Consider the following 23,236-nt stretch of genomic DNA (forward strand, 5'->3'; position numbering starts at 1 on the left):
AAAAATAAAAGTTTAGGATGTCAACTAATTCTTCACAACTTTCAATTAGAAATCTAGTGCAAAAGAATATTGCTTAAAAGTAGAGTGAAATGTTAACCACATTGGAAATAAAAATAGTTACAAATTAAAATTTTTTTTAACACAATGGAGGATTTTCAGCTTACAGTTAGGTGGATTTAGAAATATCAGAACACAATCTGCTAAGGAGATGATGTGGCACCTTTAGAAGTCTGCTTGCACACAGCTGGAAGCCTTCAGGGGTAAAAACAAACTGCTTCTCTTGCTGGGATTCAGACATGTCCAAATATGTCTGGTGAACAGATAGAACTTTATTGTCAAATGTATTTAAAGGGCTAGACAATGGGGTAGGGAGGAGACTCCCAGGAAGGAATCATTCAACTAACAAAAAACCAAACACCCATTAGTCCAGTAATTTCTATAGTTATACATGAAATGCTTGATGTGCATCCTTTCTGTATTAGGAACTGCTACAGGCACAGGGACACCACACCAAGCAAATCAAGATAAAGCCCTTACAAGCACGAGGCTCACTTCCATGGAAGGAAGAAAGAAAATAGACACACAGCACTGTCACATAGAGTACAACGGGCAGGAATCAAGTAGAGTAAGCGACAGATACCGATGGTCTAAGCTGCTGTTTTGGGTTGAGTAGTTAGAAAAGGCCACTGGAATGAGACTCCATTTGAACAGAGACTTACAAAAAGAGACAAGACAAGGCCGAGGTGGGCGGATCACTTGAGGTCAAGAGTTCAAGACCAGTCTGGCAAACATAGTGAAACCCTGTCTCTACTTAAAATGAATGAACAAACAAACAAACAAACAAAAACTAGCTGGGCATGCTGGTGGGTGCCTGTAGTCCCAGCTACTCAGGAGACTGAGGCAGGAGGGGAGCTTGAACCCAGGCGGTGGAGGCTGCAGTGAGCCGAGATCACACTACTTGCACTACAGCCTGGCAGCCTGGGTGACAGAGCAAGACTCTGTCTCAAAAAAAAAAAAAAAAGAGAGAGAGAGAGAGACAAGACAAAGTTGTGTGTGGTGATTTCTGACAGAGGGAACAGAAGATTGGAGGCTCTGAGACAGGAGGGATGGGCAGGTCTGAAGAGTAGATGGCTGTGCAGTGAGGGGCCATTAGCAAGGGCCTGGGTGGGAGAAGAGCCATCGGTGAGGTGGTGGGCTGTGAGGCAGATCCCCAAGGGGCTTCTGGGTCAGGCAAGGGTTCTGGGTTTACTCTGAGTGGGAGCAGAAGGTTCTGGAAGCTTTTGAGCAATAGCAACTCCAACTCCATCCTGGTCAGAATGGAGGGTTATTGTGACGATGGCCTTCTCTTTTCTCAAGGCACAGATATGAGCCTTCAGGGAGACATTTCTAATGGAAAAACTGAAACGAACCCTACACCTAGGACATTGGGGGCCATGCAATTTTCCTGTGAGATTTTATCAGGACTCTGCAACCCAGGGGAACTCCCTCTCCAAGAATCTCCTCACACCTTGCGCACATGTCGTCACACCTTGCACACAAGGAGGGCAGCCCAGCAGGGGGAGGCCCCTGGCAGGTACAGGGGTGCGGACACTTGGGGACTCCCTGTGGTGGCCTCTGCACTGCTGGCTGGGGCTGGAGGAGGCCAAGCCGGTTGTGCTGCTCCAGGCTGTAAGGCAGCAGAGGCTTTTCTCATCTTCGCTTTTCTCAGGCCCTCCCTTTCCTCCTCCCCACCTCACCTACCCTCTCCTCCTTTTCTTTACTTGTTCTCCACCAACCTGATTTTTCATCTGTGCTTATTTTGTGGAGGATTATTTCTGCATGACATAGGAAGGAGACTGTGAAAGCCCACTGGTATAAGGAGGATTCTTCAAACTAAAGTATCCATAAGTGTCCATTTTAAACAGCTAAATGAATACAGTCAATGGAATGACAAATTGCCAAATCATGTCTTAAAGCCAGCTGACAAGAAATCCCTGGAGCATATATAAACCAAGGAACAGGTGCAACTCCGAAAAAGCATTCAAGATGAGTTACAAAGATTATGACAAGGTAAGACAGAGCCAGAACCACTAGTTCAAGATTAGATAAAAAAGAATTACATCGTAGCTAGATATTTACTTGTTTAAACATACCACTTTATAATATTATTTTCAGAAATAATTTTTTTTTAATTTAGTCAAATTATTTTAAGGAAAAGTACAGAATTTTTCTATTTTAATCTGGGTTCTGTAGTTTAGACTATGGGTTTCTCCCTTGAGATTCCATCTCTATCTAGTAACAGTGTTTTCTACCATTATGCCACTTGAGTGGGAGGACATTGTTGGTCCAATACTAATCCTGCAAACTGCAGCTTACAAGATTTTACAACATGGTCTTAATTCTTTCCCTGAAAAACCACTCATGGCATGGGGTTGGGGATTAGAATATTCAGGATGGACAGAAAGAATTAAGGGTACTCGCAAACACAAAATTTACTTCTCCTTGGTCCATATACAGACATGGAGATACAGATTAAATTGCTACTTCTTGAGTCAGGTACATTAGGCCTAAGTCCTAATTCTGCCATTTGCCATTACATTGGTCAGGCTACTACTACCTTTACATATTTAAAATATAGGGATAATAATACCGACCTTATAGGGTCATTGGTAGGATGAAGTGAGATTTTGCCTGACCTACACTTAGCCAGGTCTCTGTATCATAGTAGGCATTGCTATAACTAGCTATATTAGGGTTGTTCCCACTGGTCTTTTACCTAGATGATTGCTTCTAAATTAAATAAAAGTAGATAAATGAACATTATACAATTTTTGCTGTTTTTTATTTATATAAATTTATGGGGAACATAAGAAATGTTGTTACATGTATATAATGCACAGCAGTCGAGTGAAGGTATTGAGCACGGCCATCACCCAAGTACAATCGATTTCAGTTAAGTACAGTCCCCCTACTCCACTACCAAACATGGAATTAATTCCTTCTGTCTTACCATATGTTTGTACCCTTTAACCCAGTCCTCCTCTTCCTCCCTTTTCTCCCACACTTCCCAATCTCTGTTATTTATTTTTCCCCTCTTGAACTCCATGTGATCAAATATTTTAGTTCCCACATGTGAGAACAGGTGATACTTATTTCTTTGTGCTTGGATTACTTCACTTAAGATAATTCTCTCCAGTTCCATCCATGTTGCCACAAATGACATGCTTTTCTTCTTTTTATGACTGAATAGAATTCCCTTGCATATATTTATGACATTTTCTTTATTCATTCATTTGTTGATGAAAATGGGTTGATTCTATATCTTTGCTATTGTGAATAGTGCTGCAATAAACATTCCAGGTTTATGTATATCTTTTATGTATTGATTTCTATTCCTTTGGATAGATAGGATGTGTACATGAAAAATCCAAAGAAATCTATAATTAACAAGCAAAGTAATTAGATACGATAGTATACACAAATCAAATGTATTTTGAAACAATAGCAACAATTAGAAAATCATTTTTTGAGACAGTATCTTACTCTGTCACCTAGGCTGGAGTGCAGTGGCACAAACTCACTGCAGCCTTGAACTCTTGGGCTCAAGCAGAGTCCTCCCACCTCAGCCTCCTCCCACCTCAGCTTCCTCCCACCTCAGCCTCCCCAGTAATTAGGATTACAGGCAGGTACTACCATGTTTGGCTAATTTTGTGTGTGTGTGTGTGTGTGTGTGTGTGTGTGTGTGTGTGTGTGTAGAGATGGGATCTTCCTATGTTGCCTAGGCTGGTCTTGAACTCCTGGCCCCAAGTGATCTTCCTGCCTCAGCCTCTCATAGTGCTGGGATTACAGGAGTGAGCCACTGTACCTGGCCTGAAAATTAATTTTTAAATGACATCATTTACAATTGCATTAAAAATATCAAACACTTAGGAACTAGCGAAATGTGTGCAAGAAAACTATAAAAAATTGACATAAATTAAAGAAGAGTATCTCCAAATAAATAAACAGATATTCCATGTTCATGGACTGAAAGTCTTTATACTGTAAAATATAAATTATTCCTCACATAATCTACAGAATCTAAGTAATACCATTCAACATCCCAGCAGGTATTTTTATGGAAATTAACCAGTTGATTCTAAAATGTATATGGAAATGCAAAAAGCTAAAAGAGCAAATACAATTTCAAAGAATAACAAAGAATATTTATAATACTAGATATCAAGACAGTAATTCAAACAGTATGATATGGACATGAGAATAAATAAACAGACCAATGAAAGAGAATAGTTTTAGTGAGCATACCTCTTTGGAAAACCACTTAGCAGAATCGGTTAACACTGAACATATGCACACCCTACATCCCCACAAGTCCCCTCTCTTCTAGGTACAGAATAATGCTCCCCCCTAACATAAATATCTAGCTACAATGTAATTAGTATGTCTCCATACTAATCCCCAGAATCTATGCATATGTTACCATACATGGCAAAAAAGAATTAAGGTTATAGGTAGAATTCAGTTGACCTGATCATCTGACCTTAAAATAGAGAAATGATCTGGGATTATTCAAGTGGCTGCAAACCTAATGAGATAAGTTCATAAAAAGGAAGGAAGAAGAACCTGTGAGAGGGGTTTGACCTACCCTTGCTGGTTTCGAAAACAGTGGAAGGGGCCTCAAGCCAAGGCATGCGGGTGGCTTCTAGAAGCTAGGAATGGCCCTCATCCAGCAGGAAAATGGGAACCTCAGTCCTACAACCACAAGGAATTAAATTCTGCCCACAGCCCAAATGGGCAGGAAATGATTCTCCCCTAGAACCTCCAGGAACAAACACAGCACTGCTGGTACCTTGATTTTAGATACTACTGGACTTCTGATCTGCAGAACTGTAAAAATATAAATTTGTGTTCTTTTGAGGAACAAAGTTTATAGTAATTTGTTACAACAGCAATTGAAAATGAATACAGCAGCAGAATAAACAAAAATAATGACATATGTCACTGCAGTCCACCCCCTTGGTTCCTGAACAAGCATGCCTGTGTGCACATACACAAGCACACGCCTCTTCCCATACGAAGAATTCCAAAATGACTGCACCTATTATAATGCAATGGTCCTTCTTTCAACCATAAAAACCCTCCTCTTCTTCCAATGGGAGATGGCCTAGAGTCAGATCCACACAGGTCATTCCGCAAGTCGAGGATCTGAGGATGCCATCCACCCCTCTGGGAAGGTATAACTGCAGTTTCATGATCTTGCAACTTCTAGGCTCCAGACAAATTTAACTATTACCAAGGTACCTCATCTAATCAAGGAGAGAAAACAATTTGAGCCAAAAAATTAAAGAGAGTCTGATACAGTAAATGGTGGTCCAAACAACACGTTGTAGCCACCTGGGCAATGAGGAAGGGAGACCCTTGGTCAGATGGACAATTTGGCTGATGCAGGTTCTGTCTGTGTGGAGGATGTGGTTTCTGCTCCCTTTTATTCTCTGTGGCCCTGCCAGAGAGGAGCCTCATGAAGGGCTGTGGCCCAGCATAGAGCAGCCATGAAAGCCCACACTCTGAGGGTGGGGGTGAGGAGCCTGAGGTGGCCCAGGGGACGGAACGGTCACAGGCTCCTGCATGCCAGGCCAGGGCACTGTGCTGCAACATTCTCTCCAACATTGTGTTGATGCCTATCAATTGATTCTGGCTGTAAACAAACATTTTCCTCTGAATCTTGCAGTTCTTCCTGCCCTGTCTCTAGGCCTTTAGTCCATGACTTCTGTTCCTGCATCCTCTCTGGTTCCAAGCAGTGGGAACAGAGAGCTGAGGTAGCACCAACAGCCCCAGGAACTCTGCTCAGCCCCCAAGCCATGGAGAAGTGAGAACTTGCACCAGGAGCAAACACAGCAAAAGGAGTTTGTGAGGGTGCAGGATTCTCTGCTCCCCCATCCTGATTTCCAGAATCCCAGTTTGATGGTTCCCTGCCCAACTTTGTCTTGGAGAAAGGAATTCAGATTTACAGTTCAAAAAGACAATTGTGGGACTGTAAGTGGCCCTGGTCCCTGGCCTCAGGAAGTGAGCACATCTTTACAATCTCAATACACCTTTCCAGCTGGTGGCTGTCTGCTGTCATATTAGGACTGAAGCCACATTTGTCTGTCTTGCATTGCCTCACCGATGGCCTCAATAAACAGCCAACACTCCCTAACACAGCGATGGCTTTCTACCAAGAATGCTAGACACCAAGCCATGACACCTTTGCTAAGTAATGAACACTGCATAATTTTAGATAAATTAAAGTTTTAGATAAGTCCAAGACTCGTGGACATACCCTAATCGAAACATAAAATAAAGCTCACATCCAGATTCATTTAAGCTCACATCCAGATTCACTGATCATTACTAGATCATACTTTATCATTACTAGGAATTTTCCTTGTTACAAAGTCCAAAGAAAAGGGCTCAGTTTGATATTCATATTATCTTACTTATCTATTTTCAAGATATAAGAAGAAAAAAGGACTCCAGATGACACAAAAGAGACGGTCGTCATTATGAAACGTCATTTGAAGTCAGCGGCTCTAATAATGAAGACATAACTGGAGGAAATATTGTAAAGGAGGCAGAGACCCCCGCACAGCACTCCTCAGTTTGGAGAGACGGAAACTGAGGCCTGATCACAGTCCTCTTGCCAGGCTGTAGCAAAACGGGACCTAGAAGCAAAGTTTTCCATCCCTGGACCCAGTTACTGTCCTTGGTCAAAGCTCAGACTGAAATCCTTGCCTAGATTCGATTATGAAGAGAGCAAAGAAGAAGGAGGAGGAGCTTTAAGAGAGAAAAGCCTGGGAAGGGCCGATGGGACCTCCGTGGGATCGCTGAGGCTTGCTTGCCTCCTTTGGGAGTCTCCAGCTGTGGCGGCGGAGGGGCTGCACCCAGGGACGCTGGAGAGGGGCGGCAGGGAGCTGAGGAGAGGTTCATCCCCAAACTCCACCCACTGCAGTTAAGAGTGTAGCGACTTGGTCTTAGAAAACCTGGGTCCTCTCTATTTTGAGGTCTGGAACAGCTGGAACAATCTGGCTGCAAGACGCATGCAGGACGCAGATCTGCCCCACATCCACTTTTGTTCTTCACTATTCCAATTAACTTCATAAAACTTAAAGTAGGAATGTGTTGCTGACATGGCAATACTTGCATTTTGTGTTTGTTGTACTTTCTGAAGAAACTAGGTCCATTAACTTATTTTATTAATGTTTTTGTATGTCCTTCATTGTTTTCCATTTTATGAACACTAGGACGCATGAAAACAGAAGCATTTCTTGTTCCACATCCCGGTGCCAAGGTGAGCAGTTTCCAGTGCAAGTCAGGGGCCCTGGGAAGACTTCAACAAGCAGCTCTGGAAAACCAGGAGGCTCCACCCTGGAGAAGCCGCACCTCAGCTGTCACCCCAGTGTGGTGAGAGCAGGAGGCATTTCCATTATTCGTGTAACACCTCGCTCCCAAAAGCATCTGAAGCATTTAACACACGTGCACGCATCGGGCAGAATTAAGAGTAAATAGAGGCTCCTGGACGCTGACGTTCCCATCAGGGAGGCCTTCGTTTCCAGGGGTCGACGCGTGGGCGCTTCCTCCGTCCAAGCGCAGCGGGTATTTGCAAAACAACCGCAACAACGAGCTCTCCCAAGAGGGGTCTAAAGAAGGGCGCAGACCTCCCGCTGGAGGCGGTCCTGAGCGTCAGGGCTGGGCCGGCTCGAGGGCGGGTCCTCTCCACCCGGACCCCGCGGTCCCCTGTCTGCCCAGCGTCCCCGCTGCCCGCTCAGAGGGGCTCTGTGCTCCCAGAGCACGTGTCTCTCCCCACGCCTTGCGGACTTCCCCGCCCGGGGACCGCGGAGTTCTGCAGTGACGCGGCGGGAGAAAGGAGCGGGTTAGGGTCTGCGCTTTTTGTGGCTCGAAGGACACACGGAGGGAAGCGACCGCGCGTGGGAACAAGGACTTCTCCCAACTCCTTCCAAGTGGGTCGTCCACGGACGCACCGGCTTTCCGAATTCGCCCCGTGTTGTCCCTGCTGGCCACTTGCTAGCTTCGCGCTCACCTGCGGATGAGGAAACCACTATTTGTCTGATCAGAGTCCTCCAGGGGAACACCGTCCAGTTTGGAGCCTCCGCCCACCCCCAAAGGAAAACCGAGATTCGTGCCACGGTTCCTAATACCTAAGTGAGAGGCAGACACCCGGCGACCCCGGCAAAGGCGCGTCTTAGGCTCACCGGACGCTCCCCGAACCCGTCCCTCTGGCTGCCGAGCCCCCCGCGCCTTCCCGTTTCGGAAGGAGGCACGCGCAGACCCCTCGGGGTGTCCCGGCCCGACGGCCGCGGGGGACGGCAGGTCCCGCTGGTCGCTCCAGGAAGAGGCGGGGCGCTGGGACCCCAGAGCTGGGGACCCCGGGCTGGGAGCCGCGCGCGCCGGGACCCGCTGGCCGCCTTCCGCGTGAGGGTGGCCGCACCTTCCCGGGCGCCCGGCAGCCGCTCCCCCGGCCCGCGCCGACGGCCACCGCGTCCCCTTTGTGCGGCCGGGGGGGAGCAGCCGCCTGCAGACACCATGCTGTCCACCGGGGGCAAGTACGCCGTCAAGAAGAGGAAAAAGCCGGTGCGGAGGAGGTACGCGGGGCCGAGGGGCGCGAGCGGCGCCTCTGGGGACCGAGCCTGGGATGGGGACCGCGTCGGGCAGTGGGGGCGGCCGGGCCGGGGTGCGGAGGGGAAGGCGGGGGCACCCCTGCGTCCTCCCGCAGTCCCCGAGCCGGGCCTGTCTCCCAGTCCGCGGCCCTTCCCTGCAGCTCTGGCGGCGAATTCTGAGGCCCCCGCGGCGCCCTGGCGCTGAGCTCCTGGGGAGCCTGGGGAGAAAGGATTTCGTTTTAAAGACACCCCCACCACTGAACCTGCCGCTGGGGATTTTTAACCTTGACAGTAAGATCCACACCTCGTTCGGGCACTAGTCGGCCCGGGTCGCTCGCTTTCTGGAAAGGGCGTGCTGGGGTCTCCTGCGTTTTGTGATCTGCGCCCTCCAGGACGCTGCGCCTCAAACCAGGGCTGGGTTTACAGCGTGTGCGCAGCGGCAGGGATGGAGGTCTCCGGGTCACGGAGGTGCCGTTGGGACGGAGAGGCCAATGGGCAGCCCCCACCTCATGCACAGGGAAGGGGATGCGAGGCCCTGCGGGGTGGAGGACCCCGGCGGGTCAGGGTCCCCTCCGGGTCCCCAGGTCAGGCCCGAGCGAGCTGCGTGGAGATGGGGAAGGCGGCACCGCCGAGTTCGCTGCGGCCCCAGGGTTGGGCAGACGCTCTTAAAGGAAGAGTCCATCGGAAATCCGGTGTAGGACACAAACCCCTGAGTCTTCGTCCAGTGTGCAGAGGTCGGGTTGGGGCCTGGGAGAGGTTGTGCGAAACTGAGCCGCGATGGCTGCGGAGACCCCGCTGGCCTCAGAGCTCGGGTCCTGGAACCGTCCCGAGGGACGCGGAGACACCGGGGAGAGCCCGGCTGCCCCGCGCGAGCTTCAAATGCAGAAGGCTGGTCCGCGTCCGAAAAACTTCCGAAAGATCTCAAGATATCAATTCTCATTCCATGTAATTTAAAAATACACAAAATGCCAGGAGAGGAGCCTGATAAAAAAGAAAGTGCAGATATGAAATGTCACACAAGTGTTCATACGAAATGTCCAGAAGAAGGGACATCCAGGGAGTATGAAAGCAGACGGGTTTCCTAAGGGTGTTCTGGAACTCGCTATAGGTGATGGTTACACAGCATTGTGATTGCACCTACTGCCTTTAAATGGTGAAATTTGTCTGTGTATTTTACCACAATAAACAAAAGCTCATGAAACTTTTCAGTAGGGGCACAAGATATCTCAGAACTACACTCCTCAGGAGAAGTTTATTTTCCAGGGCAGTAGAACCAGTAATCATTGGATAACTGAAAAAGATGTTCAAAATGGGAAATTTTTAAGAGTGTTACAAATACCTTAAATATTTTATTTTAACTGAAAATATCAATGGCTATCAATTTGCTAATCCTCTGATGCTGGTTGGGGTCCTCTTCTTCTTCTTTGTGTGTGTGTGTGCATAAATTGCACCCACAAGGTACTGTCTTCAGTTTAAAGACACTTGCATCTCAATATGATCCTGACGTGTAGACTAATTCACCAGCAACTTTTTTTTTCTGCAGCCATACTGCGAGTCTTTCCAAAGCATCCATCATAGTTCACTAAGAAACAACACTTTCTCTTTGCTCTCGTTTCATTAACAATCATAACAGAAAGAGTTGAAATTAAAAGGTGTGGGGACATTTAGCAGTGATTTTGGGTTAGTACACAGCTTACCTGATGGGAGCAGAGTTCCAGGTGTCTGGGGAGTCAAACCGTGGTGAACTGTGGACGTCTTAGGTTTGCAACCAGTTGATGGGGGACTGAACTAAGTGGCTGGTTAACAGTGATCTAGTGTAAAAACTGGCCTCATTTGCAAACACTGTGCTGTCTTGTTTCCTGAGTTGCTCCAAGTGCATTGCTTTAGGGATTTCTGTGACTTGCTGGGTGGTGGGGTAGCCTCATGGCCTTCTGGCTTGGACCTGGGTCTTAGCTTCCCAGCTAGGCCTCTTCCCCACCACTCCCCATGGCTATGTGGAAGAGACTCTGGTCCTGCTGGCAAGGCTGGGCAGGCCATGTGGGACAGCGTTGCGGATGCTAAAGTCAGGGCTCCAGGGGCTCCTCGGGCTCAGGATGGAGTGGGGAAATGGAGAGAGCGATTCAAAGCCCCTCCCAACTTGGCCATGCATCCTCCTCTGAAGCTGGTGGCAGCTGATTGGGAGCCCACGTGGCACCTGCCAAGCTGCCTTCCCTCCTGTCTGGCTCTCTCCTGACCTGCTGTAAACACCACAGTGTAGAAACTTGCACCAGCTTTGTGGTGGTTTGCCAACCATTTTCACCCTTGTGTTGGGTCACTGCATAACGTAGAAATGCGGATGCCATTGTGCATTTGAAAGGTTTAGGGCACTGGAAGATGTAACCCACTTCTAAGGACTTTGGGTAGAATCATTTGTAAAATCTGCATAAAATGCTTTGAAACAGAGCCTGGGGGAGGTTTGTAAGGCAGACATTGGGATTCTAGCACCTGCACACATCACTGTCTTTTCAAATGCTTTCTTGAAGACTTCTGTCGCTCATGTTACCAACCTGGAGGTGTAACTGAGGTGTGGTGACCTCCTCTATCCACTGCTGAAATCAGGCTGTGCATGTGGTTGAAAATCAGCCTAATTCTAAAGCCATAAATCTTTGCAAAGTAATACTTTATACTTAGAATTCAAGTCTTGCCAAGCTTTCTTAAAAGAATTCGCTGCTCTGCTCCGTTGAAGAGCCCAGGGCTAGGGGTAGGCTCTGTCCAGCCTCAAGCTCTGGTTCCTGCCTTGGCTTTGAGCTGCTGTGTCACGTGGAAGGCCACTGCCTTCTATCAAACTCTCTCTACATGAAGTGCCCTCATTATTTTTTTCCTGAAGGCAGAAAAAGTATTTCATGACTCTTTTCTTATTCGTTTTCTTGTTAAATATTATTTCTTTTGTAATAGAAGCATCTCTGCAGCAGTTCCCCTTTGAGTGGGATTAAAACAACTTTTTTTTTTTTTCATAGCAGGTGATTTATTCTTGGAAAATATTTTCCCATCAGACCCTCAGAATCTGTACATGCATTGATGGGAGTTGGACTTGGTCATTAGAACAACCATGAGGTCTTCTTCCACAGAAGAAGTGTGAGGCTTGTGCTAGGGGAAGACTATCTTCCCCTGGGTGAGATTCTGAGCCAGGAGAGATCAGGGGCTGGAGTGCAGACCTGCAGACTTGGCTGCTTGTTCTCACAGGTTTGGTCTTCCTTTGCAAGGTAAAGTCAAGTCCAGAGCAGGTTTAGTGTGTGTGTTGGTCGGGGAGTCAGAGAGGCTGTGAGGTCTCTCAGCATCCACGAAGCTTTCCAGCTTGGCAGGTTTCTTTACTCATACCACATAGAAAACAAGTTGTAACTAGCGTGACCTTGGGGGATGTTTCTTTCTTAACATGGAAGCTGGCACTTAGCCCTGCAACCCTCTGGTGCAAAGGACACTCATATCTGTCTAGGAACAGAGGACCTCAGTGAAGGTGCAAGGATGTCATGCAAAACATATGCCTCTGCCATCAAAACACCTCCAACCTCATTCTCCCCAGGGTCAAATCTGCACAAGGTTTCGGCAGCAGAGCAACTGGCCCAGGCAATGGACCAGGATGGGCGGAACATATCAAGGCCCATTTCCCAGGCTCCCTTGCAGCTGAGGACAGACATGTGACCTCATTCTGGCCAATGGGACCCAAGTGGAAGTCTTCTGGGAGTTCTGGGAAGGCTTCTGCTCTCCTGATCCAAGGCAATGAGCATGGCCAACTTCTGCCTGGGATGCAGATGCAATACCATAGCTCTAGCCACATAGTGGCCATAAGGCAGGAAGATAAGAGTCAACATATTAAGAATGTCAGAGCATAAGGAAAGGGGAGGAGTCAGAAACTTCACTTATTCACTCATTTGACAGATTCATTCTGAACACTGACTCTGACAGACCCTGTCCTAGGCATGAGGAATCCAGCAAAGAACAAAACCTTCCCTTCTGTAGCCTACATCCTAAACATAATAAATATACATCAGGACATGATACAAGCCATCTGAGGGAGAGTGTGAATGCAAATTCCCTGAGGTGGGCTTCGCTTGGAGCAAAACTGGAGCTGAGTGATGGAAACAGCAGAGAGATGAAGGTTCAGGAAAAGAGTGTCACTGAAGGTTCTGGCAGGGGAATGGTGTGTTGGATGGTTCTGGTTGCTTTATGGAGAGAGACAGGTGGAGGGTAGAAGTCAAGAGGACAGTGGGGGACTACCTGGGGCTCCAGACAGAGGCCCTGGTGGCCTTTTTGACAGGGAATCATGGAGGGTGAGAAGTGGCTGGGATCTGCACGTAGGTTGAAGAAAATGCAGATAGGATTTGGTGAGTAATTGTATATGGGTATAAGACAGAGGGGAGTCTGAATGGCAGTCAGGGTTTGGCCTGGGCAAATTCACTGAGGTGACACCTACCCTCATTCATCTCAGCTCAAGCTTAGCCCATCCGAACTGGCCTGTCCTACCTGTCACCATCCTCCCATGGAGAACCCTGGAGTTGTCCTTCCCCTCTCTGGAAAACCATTCCAAATGCTGCTAATTCCACCCCAGGATATCCAGTCTGCCCGTTTCTGTGCCCAGGGCTACCGTCATCCCCTGTGGCCCTTACAGCAGCTCCTGGAAAGTTCTGTATCTCCTGCTCTCACCTCTTCTGGTTTGATCATACTGTAGCAGATTGGGTCTTTTTTCTTTCATTGTGTTAAATCACATGATATAAAGTTTACCTTTTTAACCATCTTACAATGTACAAGTACATCAGTACATTCACAATGTACAATCATCCCTACTATCTGGTTCCAGAACATTTTAACCACCCCCAAATTTTTGGAAATCCCATACCCATTAGTAGTGTCCTCCCATTCCCAAAGGATCTTGTAAAAGATGAAAGCAGTACCTCCCATCAGCAGTTCCTCATTCCACCTAGGAAAGAAATGGAAGCTTCTCAGGCTCCCTGGGCCCTCCCTTCATTTCTTCCCTTTCCTCAGCCCCCTCAGGAGGTTAGTTGGAGCACTTTCTTGATGCAAGGCCTCTCTTTCCCTCTGGCCAGAACCCTTGAGGCCCCGCTCAGCTGCAGAGCTCTGCTCCAGAGGGCCTCAAGGTCCACACCTTCCTTCCTGCTGCCTGCCTCCTCCATGACTCTGTTGCTTTCCCACATCCACTCTGCCTGGCCTCTAGCAGGCGCTCAACAGGCAGTGACATATTTCTATGTTCACATGGGACAAGGTTGGGAGAGTGTGCACCAAAAGATCAACAGCCACCACTTCCAGTGATTGTGTTTGAATTTTAAATTTTTCTTACAATGATCAGGCAATAGATACTCTTTAAAAAGAAAGATAAACAGAAAAATGGAGGTGATATTAAAATACATACACAAACACCATCAACAAAATCAAGATGCAAACAAAATTTGTAACATGTATAAGATTAATATGCTTAGTAGAAAATTAGCTCATACAAAATGATGAAAGAACTATGAAAAATAGGCAAAAGCATTAACAGGCAATTTACAAACCAATGGCCAATAAGCATATGAAAGGCATTATCAGTAATTAAATAAATAAAACAGGCAAATATGAGATACATTTTTTTACATTAATAACAGAAGCCACTGTGCACAACCAGTAGGAAGGCACCTCGTACTGTGGAAAACTATTTAGCAGTGCCTACTAAAGTTGACCCTGCAAATTCGCTTTCCATTTGGAGAGAACAGAAATGTGTACATATGTACGAAAATGTCATGATGGAGGCCACCAGACTTCTTTCAACAGTAGGATGGACACATCAAGCAACATCTGTTTCCATAGTAGAATACTACTCAGCAACAAACATGAACTAGGCTACACATAAAACGTGAGTGACTTTCTCGGACATAACCTTGGGTGACAGGAACCAGACACCAGCAAGCACAAGCTGTGCAGCTTCCTTTCCACAGGGCTCACAAATGGCAAGATTAATCTACGGTATTAGAAACCAGGATGGCAGTGACCTTTTAGGAGGAGAATGTCTAGGATTCTGGTGACATGAATATGTTAATGTGAACATTTACATTTTGTGCATTTTAAAATGACTTTTTATATTGATAGCACCTAATTTTCTAGATTAGGAAGAAGCTAGCATTTTCAAATTGCTAGTGAGAGCATAACTTACTGCAGCCTTTATGGAAAAAAGTAGTCAATAATTATCAAATGCCTTAAAAATGTCTTTTTGCTTTCACTCAGCATATCCACTTCTAAGAATGTATCCTCAGAGGATTACCTAAGGATGTGCAGTCATATTTACTTACGAGGGCATTGTGGCAGCTCAGCTATAATAGGAAAACATGTGAACAGTGATCTAAATAGTAGCAAAGCATCTAGGATTCAGACTGAGAAGCCTGCGAGGGCTACTGGTCACATGGATGGGTGAAGAAGTGAGAAGAGAGAAGAATATAATATTTCTCTTTAAACATGTGTGGATCAAGTAAAGCAACCCTATGTGTTTAAAATACCTTCTCATGGTTGGTGGTTTGTCTTTTCACTCTCTTCATGGTATTTTTGATTAGCAGAAGTTCTTAATTTCAAATTATTTAAATGTATCCATCTGTTCCTTCATGGTTGGAACTTTCTTGTCTTGCTTACAATGTCCTTCCCACCTATGATGTCATAAAAAGCCACCTCTACTATCTTCCAAATGTTTCATAGTTTGGCTGTTTACATTTTAAGCCCATGGTCCACCTTAAGTAATTTTTTGATGTGGTGTGATGAGAATCCCATTTCAATTTTTTTTCCAATATGAAAAGCCAATTGTGCCAGCACAGTCATCAATAAGTCCAGCCTTTGACTGGGCTTGTCAGTTCCCACCCTGTCCTAAATCCAGTTCCCTGTGTGCATGGCTGTGTCCCTGGGTCCTGGATCCCAGTCCAGACCAAGTTTACCACTTTGCAATAAGTTTTAATGGCCCCAACACGTTTCTTCATCTTCAGGAAGGCCTGACTGACTCTTTTGTGATCTCTGCACATCTATATTAACCTTAGAACAGTCATGAGATAGAATCAGCTTATTAAGTTCCCTCAGAAAAAAAAGAAAAATAAACAAAAACAAAGCCTCTAGAGATGCTGAGTGAAACTGAATTAAATCTGCGAATGTCTTTGGGGAAAATCAACATCTTTGCCCTGTTGAAGCATCATCTGTCTCTACACATAGGCCTTTTAAAGTGGCTTCCTTTATATTGTATAAATGTCTTTCTCTAGGCCTTGCATACCTTACAATATATTTATTTCTAAACATTTTAAATTTTATGAAATTGTAAAGGATGTATTTTTAAAAATTCCTTTTCCAATTCATTGTTGCTGGTATATAAGAATGTAATGGTTTTCTGAATCTTGATTCTTATCTACCAACTTTATTAAACCCTATTATTAATTCTAACAATATATCTTTGCATAAATTTGCTAAGGCTGCAATAACAAAGCACCACAGACCAGGTGGCTTAAACAGCAGAAATTTGTTTCTCACAGTTCTGGATGATGGAAGTCCAAGGTTAGGGTGTCAGCAGGGTTGGTTTCTTCCAACACCTCTCTCCTTGGCTTACAGATAGCTGTCTTCTTCCTGTGAGCTCCAGTGGTCTTCCCTCTGTGTGTGCATGTGTCTCGTGTCTCTCCCTGTGTATCCAAATCTTCTCTTCTTATAAAGACACCAGTTAGATTGGAGTAGGGCCCACTCCAAGGCCTCATTTTAAATTCACCACCTCTTTAACTCGTCTCCAAATATAGTCACATTATGAGGTACTTCAGGGTTTCAACATACGAATTTTGCAAAATGCAGCCCATAATAACCTACAAATCTTCTATTTAGAGCAGTGGTTCTTAAGGTGTGGTTCCAGAACAGCAGAACTAGGTAACCTGGGAGCTCATTAGACATGCAGACAGTCCTGCCTCACCCCAGATCTCCTGAACTGTGCGGGCAGGGCCACAAGCCCTACAGGGGGTGACTGACAGGCTGAAAGTTTGTGAGCCTCCCAGGTACACTCTTATAATCTTCTATTAGTGGCTTCTTTTCCTTTTCCATTTCAGCTTTTATGTCCTAATTTGTTTGTGCTGCTTTAATAAAATATCACAGACTGGGTAATTTATAAGGAACAGAAAGTCCAAGATCAAGGCGCAGCTACTTGGTGTCTGACAAGGGCCTTCTTCCTGCATCCTCACACACAGGAAGAGCAGAAGAGGGCAAACCCATTCCCTCCAGACCTTTCACAAGGGCCCTCATCCCAACCATGAGGGCTCACCCTCATGACTTCACAGTCTTCTAAAGGCCCCACCTCTTAATACTATCACAAACTCATGCTCAGTTTCAACACATGAATTCTGGGTGACGTTCAGACCGTAGCACTTATTTTTCTTCCCTTAACGGACTGGCTAGGTCCCTCAGTCTAACGTAGAAAAAAGTGGTAATGGTGGGCATTCTTGTGCTCTTGGTTTCAAAGAGTACGTTTCCAATGGTTTACTATCAACTGTGCTTTTTGCGGTGAGTTTCTGCTTTTTGTTTTTTGTTTTTTTGGTTTTTGCAAGTGACCTTTGCAGGTTAGGGGATTTCTTTCTATTCCAAGTTGCTAAGACTTTTGAAAAAACGATCATTAAAGAACGCCAAATTTTATCAAATGCTTTTCTTCATCTACTGAGATTATCACATTTTTTCCTTTAGTCTTTTAATATAGTGAGTTACATTAGTGATTTTCTAACGTTAAACTAAAATTGAATCTTGAGACAAGCTCTACCTGATCGCAATATACTATGCAGTCACTTTATTGGTGCGTTTGGTTTGTTATTTTTAAATTTATGATTCAGCATTTTTGTTTGTGAGTGAGACTGGCCCATACTTTTTATTTACGGAATTATCCTTACTAGATTGGACTTTGAGGTTATGCTGGCCCCATAAAAATGATTTGGAGCTGGGTGTGGTGGCTGTCACATGTAATCCTAGCACTTTGGGAGGCTGAGGTGAGAGGATGGCTTGAGCCAAGGAGTTTAAGACAAGCCTGGGCAACATAGCAAGACCTACAAAAAACATAGCAAGTCTCTACAAAACAATTGTAGAGAAAGTGTCACCACTTTTAGTGGATGAGGGATTGTGCCTCTGAACACCAGGGATTTGGGCTGCACAGTGCGGGGCATAGTGTTGGAACCCCTGGGGTGATGCAAGAGTGAAATGGCAGTGGAAAGTGGGGCCATGATCATTCTTCTCTCTCCCCCAAGTCCTAAGCCACTGCCTCCAGAGGGAGCCAAGACCAACCCTTCCAAAAGGCACCGGGACCGACTGAATCAAGAGCTGACCCGACTCACCAACCTGTTACCCTTCCCTGAGGACGTGCGTGCACGGCTGGACAAGCTGTCCGTCCTCAGGCTGATCGTGGGCTACCTGAAGGTGAAGGACTACTTTGCAGGCAAGTGGTGGCTGCTGTTACAAAGCGAGGGTGAGAGGCCTCCTGACACCTGCTGGGACCCTGGTGGAGGCTGTGGCCACAAGAGGAAAAGGGGTAACTTGGGTTAACCCTTTGTCCTGGTGAGAGCTGCACCATTGCCTTCAGACCTCAGGCAGAGGCGAGAGGCACCTGCTCGACACAGGTGCATTAGGTGAGCCAGGCGCTCACCTGGGAGTGTGCCTGTCTGAGGTGCAAACCCTGGCTCCTTGTTGTCCCAGGCTGCTCGTGGAAAGAGATGGCACCAGTCCCCTTGCCTGGCTCTGTTATTCTCCAGGGAGAGTCCTTAACGCGACCACCGTGCTCCTGCCTCCCTTTGCTTTGTCATTTCTTGTGAGGATCCAAGTGTTCCTCTACCTTATAGAACTTTGGTTCAGAACAAAGGTCCTCTTTCTCTGAATATAACATAGGATCTAGGATATTATTTCTTCTTGTTTTCTTGAAAACTTTTCCTCCTAAAATTTTCTATTACACAGAGGGCACAATCTATTCTTCCTTGTCCTGCTTGCTCATTAACTGTGTTGCTACTTAAAGACAGATGTTCTAACCCATTCCCGCAAGTGGAACTTGTATTCAGTGACGCTGAACGAACATGGGTGAGTCTGTGGCCTCCTGTCTTCCCTGCAGTGTCACCTTTCATGAGGGAGAATGTGTCCCCTTTGTAGCTCAGAGACATGTCCTGGGAGGATGGACAAGGGAGGCAGACTCTGGGCCTGAACAAAAGGTTAAAAAATGGTCACAATCCTCTCATGAAATTTATTTTATTTTTAAAAAGCTTTTTTAGAATTGCTGGAAATTTGGGAGAAAATCTGGGGGAAATTTAAATTTATATCTAAGTTGATTGATAATGAGACCATCAACTTAGAAAAGTCATCTCCCAAGTAAGCATCATCTCTGAAGTTTTTAATAAACTCCTCCCCAGCTCTACTCCAACAAGAACAAATGTGGATTCATCGTTTTCATCAAATTTGATAAACTTTTGGCCATTATTTCTTCAAATACTTTCTCTGAGTCTTCTCTCTCTCTTCTCTGTGTAGAACTCAAATTACATGTATTTTAGACTGCTTGATGCTGTACCACAGGCCGTTGGTGTTTTGTTCAGTTTTCTCATTGCTGCTTCATTTTGGATAATTTCCACTGACCAGTCTCTAAGCTTATCAGTCCTTTTCTCTGCGAGGGTTCATTTTGCTGTTAAGCCTATTAAATATATTTTTTATTTCCGGTATTATATTTTGCAGATCAAACATTTCTCTTTGGTTCTTTTTATAGTTCCATTTCTCTGCTGAGCTTTCATTTATATGATCATTTTCACTTTAAATATTAGAGTCAAGAATTTTGCTATTCAGTATGGTAGCTATTAGCCATAGATAGTTATTTAAATTTAAACTTATATCAATTAAAATTAAGTAAAATTAAAATCTTAGCTTCTTGGTCACACCAACCACATTTTCAGAGCTCAGTAGCCACATGTGGCTGGGACAGCAAATATGAAGCCATTTCCATTATCACAGGGGAAAGCACTGATCTCCCCAGGAAATTATCTTCCAACTCATCTAAAATTGTAAAACCTCTTTCTCTGTCAGTTGTCTTCTCTTTGCCACTATGGAAAGAAAATGGAAACTTCTGAATCCCCCACTGTATTTAATTAAAGACAAAACAGCCCTCACTATCTCCATTTCTTCAGATGCATCTTCTTGAATAGAACTTTGGCAACAAGAAAACTGGAGGGTAATACCAAAGAATGCTGATTTCTGCATCACGTTATCTTTCTCTGTGTTCCATCATCCTTCTGTTTTCATATTATTTTAGCCTTCGTGGCAAAGCTGAGAATCCTTAATGATGAACTTTGAAATCGTTTTTAGGATGATAAAATAGCAAAATGTTCCAAGATTTAAAAAACTAAATAAAATCACTAAGATGAATGTATCTTAGATTTATATATGGGTTAAATGGACTCATATGATCACTGTAAGACAGGATAAATTTTATTCTATTTTTAAAATAGATTTATCTTTGTTCTTTGGAAGACCTCTAATAAAGAACAAAAGTCAGGACATATTAATCTTTAAAATTGTTACAGCTGTTCAGAAAAGAAACTCAAAAACTAAAATTGGATCCAGTCAACCCAGATAATACATTCTGAAAACTTATGAAACTTATGAAACTTTTGCTCAAAGTACAATGGTGACTGCAGAAGGGCAGCAATTATTTAATCATTCCCAATAACAACATGAAACGTCCTCCAAGGACCAAACACACTCCAGGTGGTGGCCCAGGTTGTGGGGAAGAGGACTAGGGTTTTATTTGAGGTGATGACAGCGTTTGGGAACTAGAACGAGGTGGTTCTATTAGGCTATTAGCAAAGGAGTCAGGTGGCAGCTTCCTTGAGAGAGATGGTGCCACCCTTTCTTCTGCAGATCCCTCCTCCTGGGAGCAGAAGGGGTGAGGCCTTGAGGCTGAGTCCAGGAAGGCGGAGAATGAGCTCCAAGGAGCTGGTCCCATGGAGCCTCATGGGACAGGGCTGCACACATCCCTGACTGCACTATTCTGATATAGTATGAGCATGAGATACGCTTTTATATTGTAAGCTATTGTTATTTGGGGAATTTTAGTTACAAAAAAATAAATCTTAACTAATGGTCATGGTCAGGACATAAGATTTGTGTGTATATGAGGCCATTGGAGGGTTTTGTGCATATATGAGGCCTTTGGAGCAGAAGGGTGATGTTATAGGTTATATAATTTTTCAGAAATGTCATGCACACTTCTATTCAGAGAATTCATTACACGGGGCAGAAGTAGAAGCAGGAAGGCCAGCAAGAGTTGATAATGTCTCAGACCGGGATAATAGTGGTAGAGGTGGTGAAAAAGGTGAGGGTCTGGATCTGCAATTTTTTGGTAACAGGTCATGTCATGCACTTATACCTGACCTGATAGATAAGGCAAAAATGAAATCATCATACACCAAGTCAATGTTAATGGCAGTGACTTTAATGCTAAGGGAGTCGAAGGAGGCACAACAAATTTTCCTCAGGAGAAATAGCAAGAGCACCTCAGAGGAAGCAGAATTTGAACTGAATTAATATTTTGCCTGTAGAGAAGCCACAGTAGAAACAGCCCAGACAAAAGTTAAAATGGGCTCTTTTCCCAGCTAGAGGAGGTAAGTGTTCAATCAGATGTGACTGCTCTTACTGGAACCTTGGAAGAACTCAAGGTGCCAGTACACAGAGTGACACTTGCTATCCTGAAACTGAGAACCAGGGTCGCCTGGATTCTCCTTTTCATCCCTGTGGGATGGCACATGTTCACAATAACACCATTTTTCTTTCTCAGCAACCCTAAAGGACAACAATGCAAGCTGCTCAGTCGACCCACCCATGAACCCAGGAAGAAGTGAACAGACCTTTCCACAAATCAATGTAGATTTGTTTTCTGAAGGGGACTTGCTTCTTCAGGTACTGTACAATATTGACCATCTCTACTTCATGTCAGTGATTATAACTATAGCAGAATCAGGCCTCGGAGTTTTCCAGAAAATATTTTGCTTCAACTTTTGCTCAATATATATTTAATTATCATGTTAAATTTCTGGTTGAATCGAGTACTCTATATCTAATTTTCCATTTTTGGACAAATCTCTACTCATGGTGCAATGCGGGTGGGAATCATGCTTGGGGTAGGAAGAGTCAGAAACTCTAGATATCAGTCCCTGATGGTCACCTGCTAGTAGAGTGGTAGTCACTACCTCCCTAAAAGTGATATTCCATCTTCTCTATATGCCCCAGGGGCTGTGAGACTCAGATGTAGGAATATATGTGAAAATCATACTGTAAGCCATCATGTCCTGAGTCATGAAACAACTGTACAAAGGAAGAACTGTGTGTAGATGAAAAACATTACCATATCATATTTCATTTTTACTACTTTAAGCAATTGAAACATTTCTTTCTCTTTAATTTTCTATCTAAATACGATATATTCCTGCTACCTCACAAAGGAATCCACATTCTGGGTGTCATAAATATAGCAGATTTTTTACCTTACACACCAGAAGTATGAAACTTCAGCAGACAGTCCACAAAGAACATACATAACCACTGGTTGATTGGTCATCCCCTGTGAACTCCCTCAAGGATTATGATTAGAAGCAGGTGGGTCTCTTCTTTAGGTAAGAGAAGGTGGCATGAAAGAACACTCCATCTTCATTTATCTGGTTAAGGCTTATTTATCTATTGGCAAATCATTAGGCTCTTCTCTGGCTGCGGGTTTAGTCTCAGCATACTCTGTCTTAAAAGTCTGTAGTTTCATGTGCCCAACCACAAGGTGAGGGATCTTTTTATAAACTCAAAAGAGATCTGCTACAAAGACCCTGTCAACGTGTTAGCGTATGTTAAGATATCTATGCATAGGTTATATTGTTCTCTTCACTTTTTCGTAAGCTTGAAATCTTTTGTGTTTCTCCTTTAAAATAGAAATTTAACACAACAAAATCTCTTGAAATGGAATTCCTAAGAATTATTTAGAATTAGTTTGTTTGGCTGAAAATTCCCAATAGGGCTTCTGTATTAATCTGGATTCTCCAGAGTAACAGAACCAATAGGATGTATGTGTTTGCGTGGGTAGAAAGAGAGAGATAGGCCGGGCGCGGTGGCTCAAGCCTGTAATCCCAGCACTTTGGGAGGCCGAGACAGGCGGATCACGGGGTCAGGAGATCGAGACCATCCTGGCTAACACGGTGAAACCCCGTCTCTACTAAAAATACAAAAAAAACTAGCCGGGCAAGGTGGCGGGCGCCTGTAGTCCCAGCTACTCCGGAGGCTGAGGCAGGAGAATAGCGTGAACCCGGGAGGTGGAGCTTGAGCTTGCAGTGAGCTGAGATCCGGCCACTGCACTCCAGCCTGGGCGACAGAGCAAGACTCCGTCTCAAAAAAAAAAAAAAAAAAAAGAAAAAAAAAAAGAAAAAAAGAGAGAGATAAATTTTAAGGAATTGGATCATGTGATTGTGGGATAAGTCCAAAATTTGCAGGAGAGGCCAGCAGCCTGGAGACCCAGGGCAGAGTTGATGTTTCAGTCTGAAGTCGAAAAGCTGTCTGGAGGCAGAATTTTCCTTCTTCAG

The 23,236-nt window shown here is 44.8% G+C and overlaps 1 protein-coding gene across 1 annotated transcript in view; it reads left to right on the forward strand.

Moving 5' to 3' along the window:
• Positions 1-8,559: 8,559 nt before the first annotated feature.
• The window catches only part of LOC104667616, a 57,589-nt gene continuing 42,912 nt past the window's right edge, over positions 8,560-23,236 (forward strand). Inside the window, exons 1-3 of the mRNA XM_030915356.1 lie at positions 8,560-8,618; positions 17,897-18,177; positions 21,454-21,575. Coding sequence (XP_030771216.1) covers positions 8,560-8,618; positions 17,897-18,177; positions 21,454-21,575 — 462 coding nt within the window. The remainder of the gene's footprint in view (positions 8,619-17,896; positions 18,178-21,453; positions 21,576-23,236) is intronic.

This window comes from Rhinopithecus roxellana, chromosome 13 (assembly GCF_007565055.1).
Source record: "Rhinopithecus roxellana isolate Shanxi Qingling chromosome 13, ASM756505v1, whole genome shotgun sequence".
In the NCBI taxonomy this organism is placed as follows: Eukaryota; Metazoa; Chordata; class Mammalia; order Primates; family Cercopithecidae; genus Rhinopithecus; species Rhinopithecus roxellana.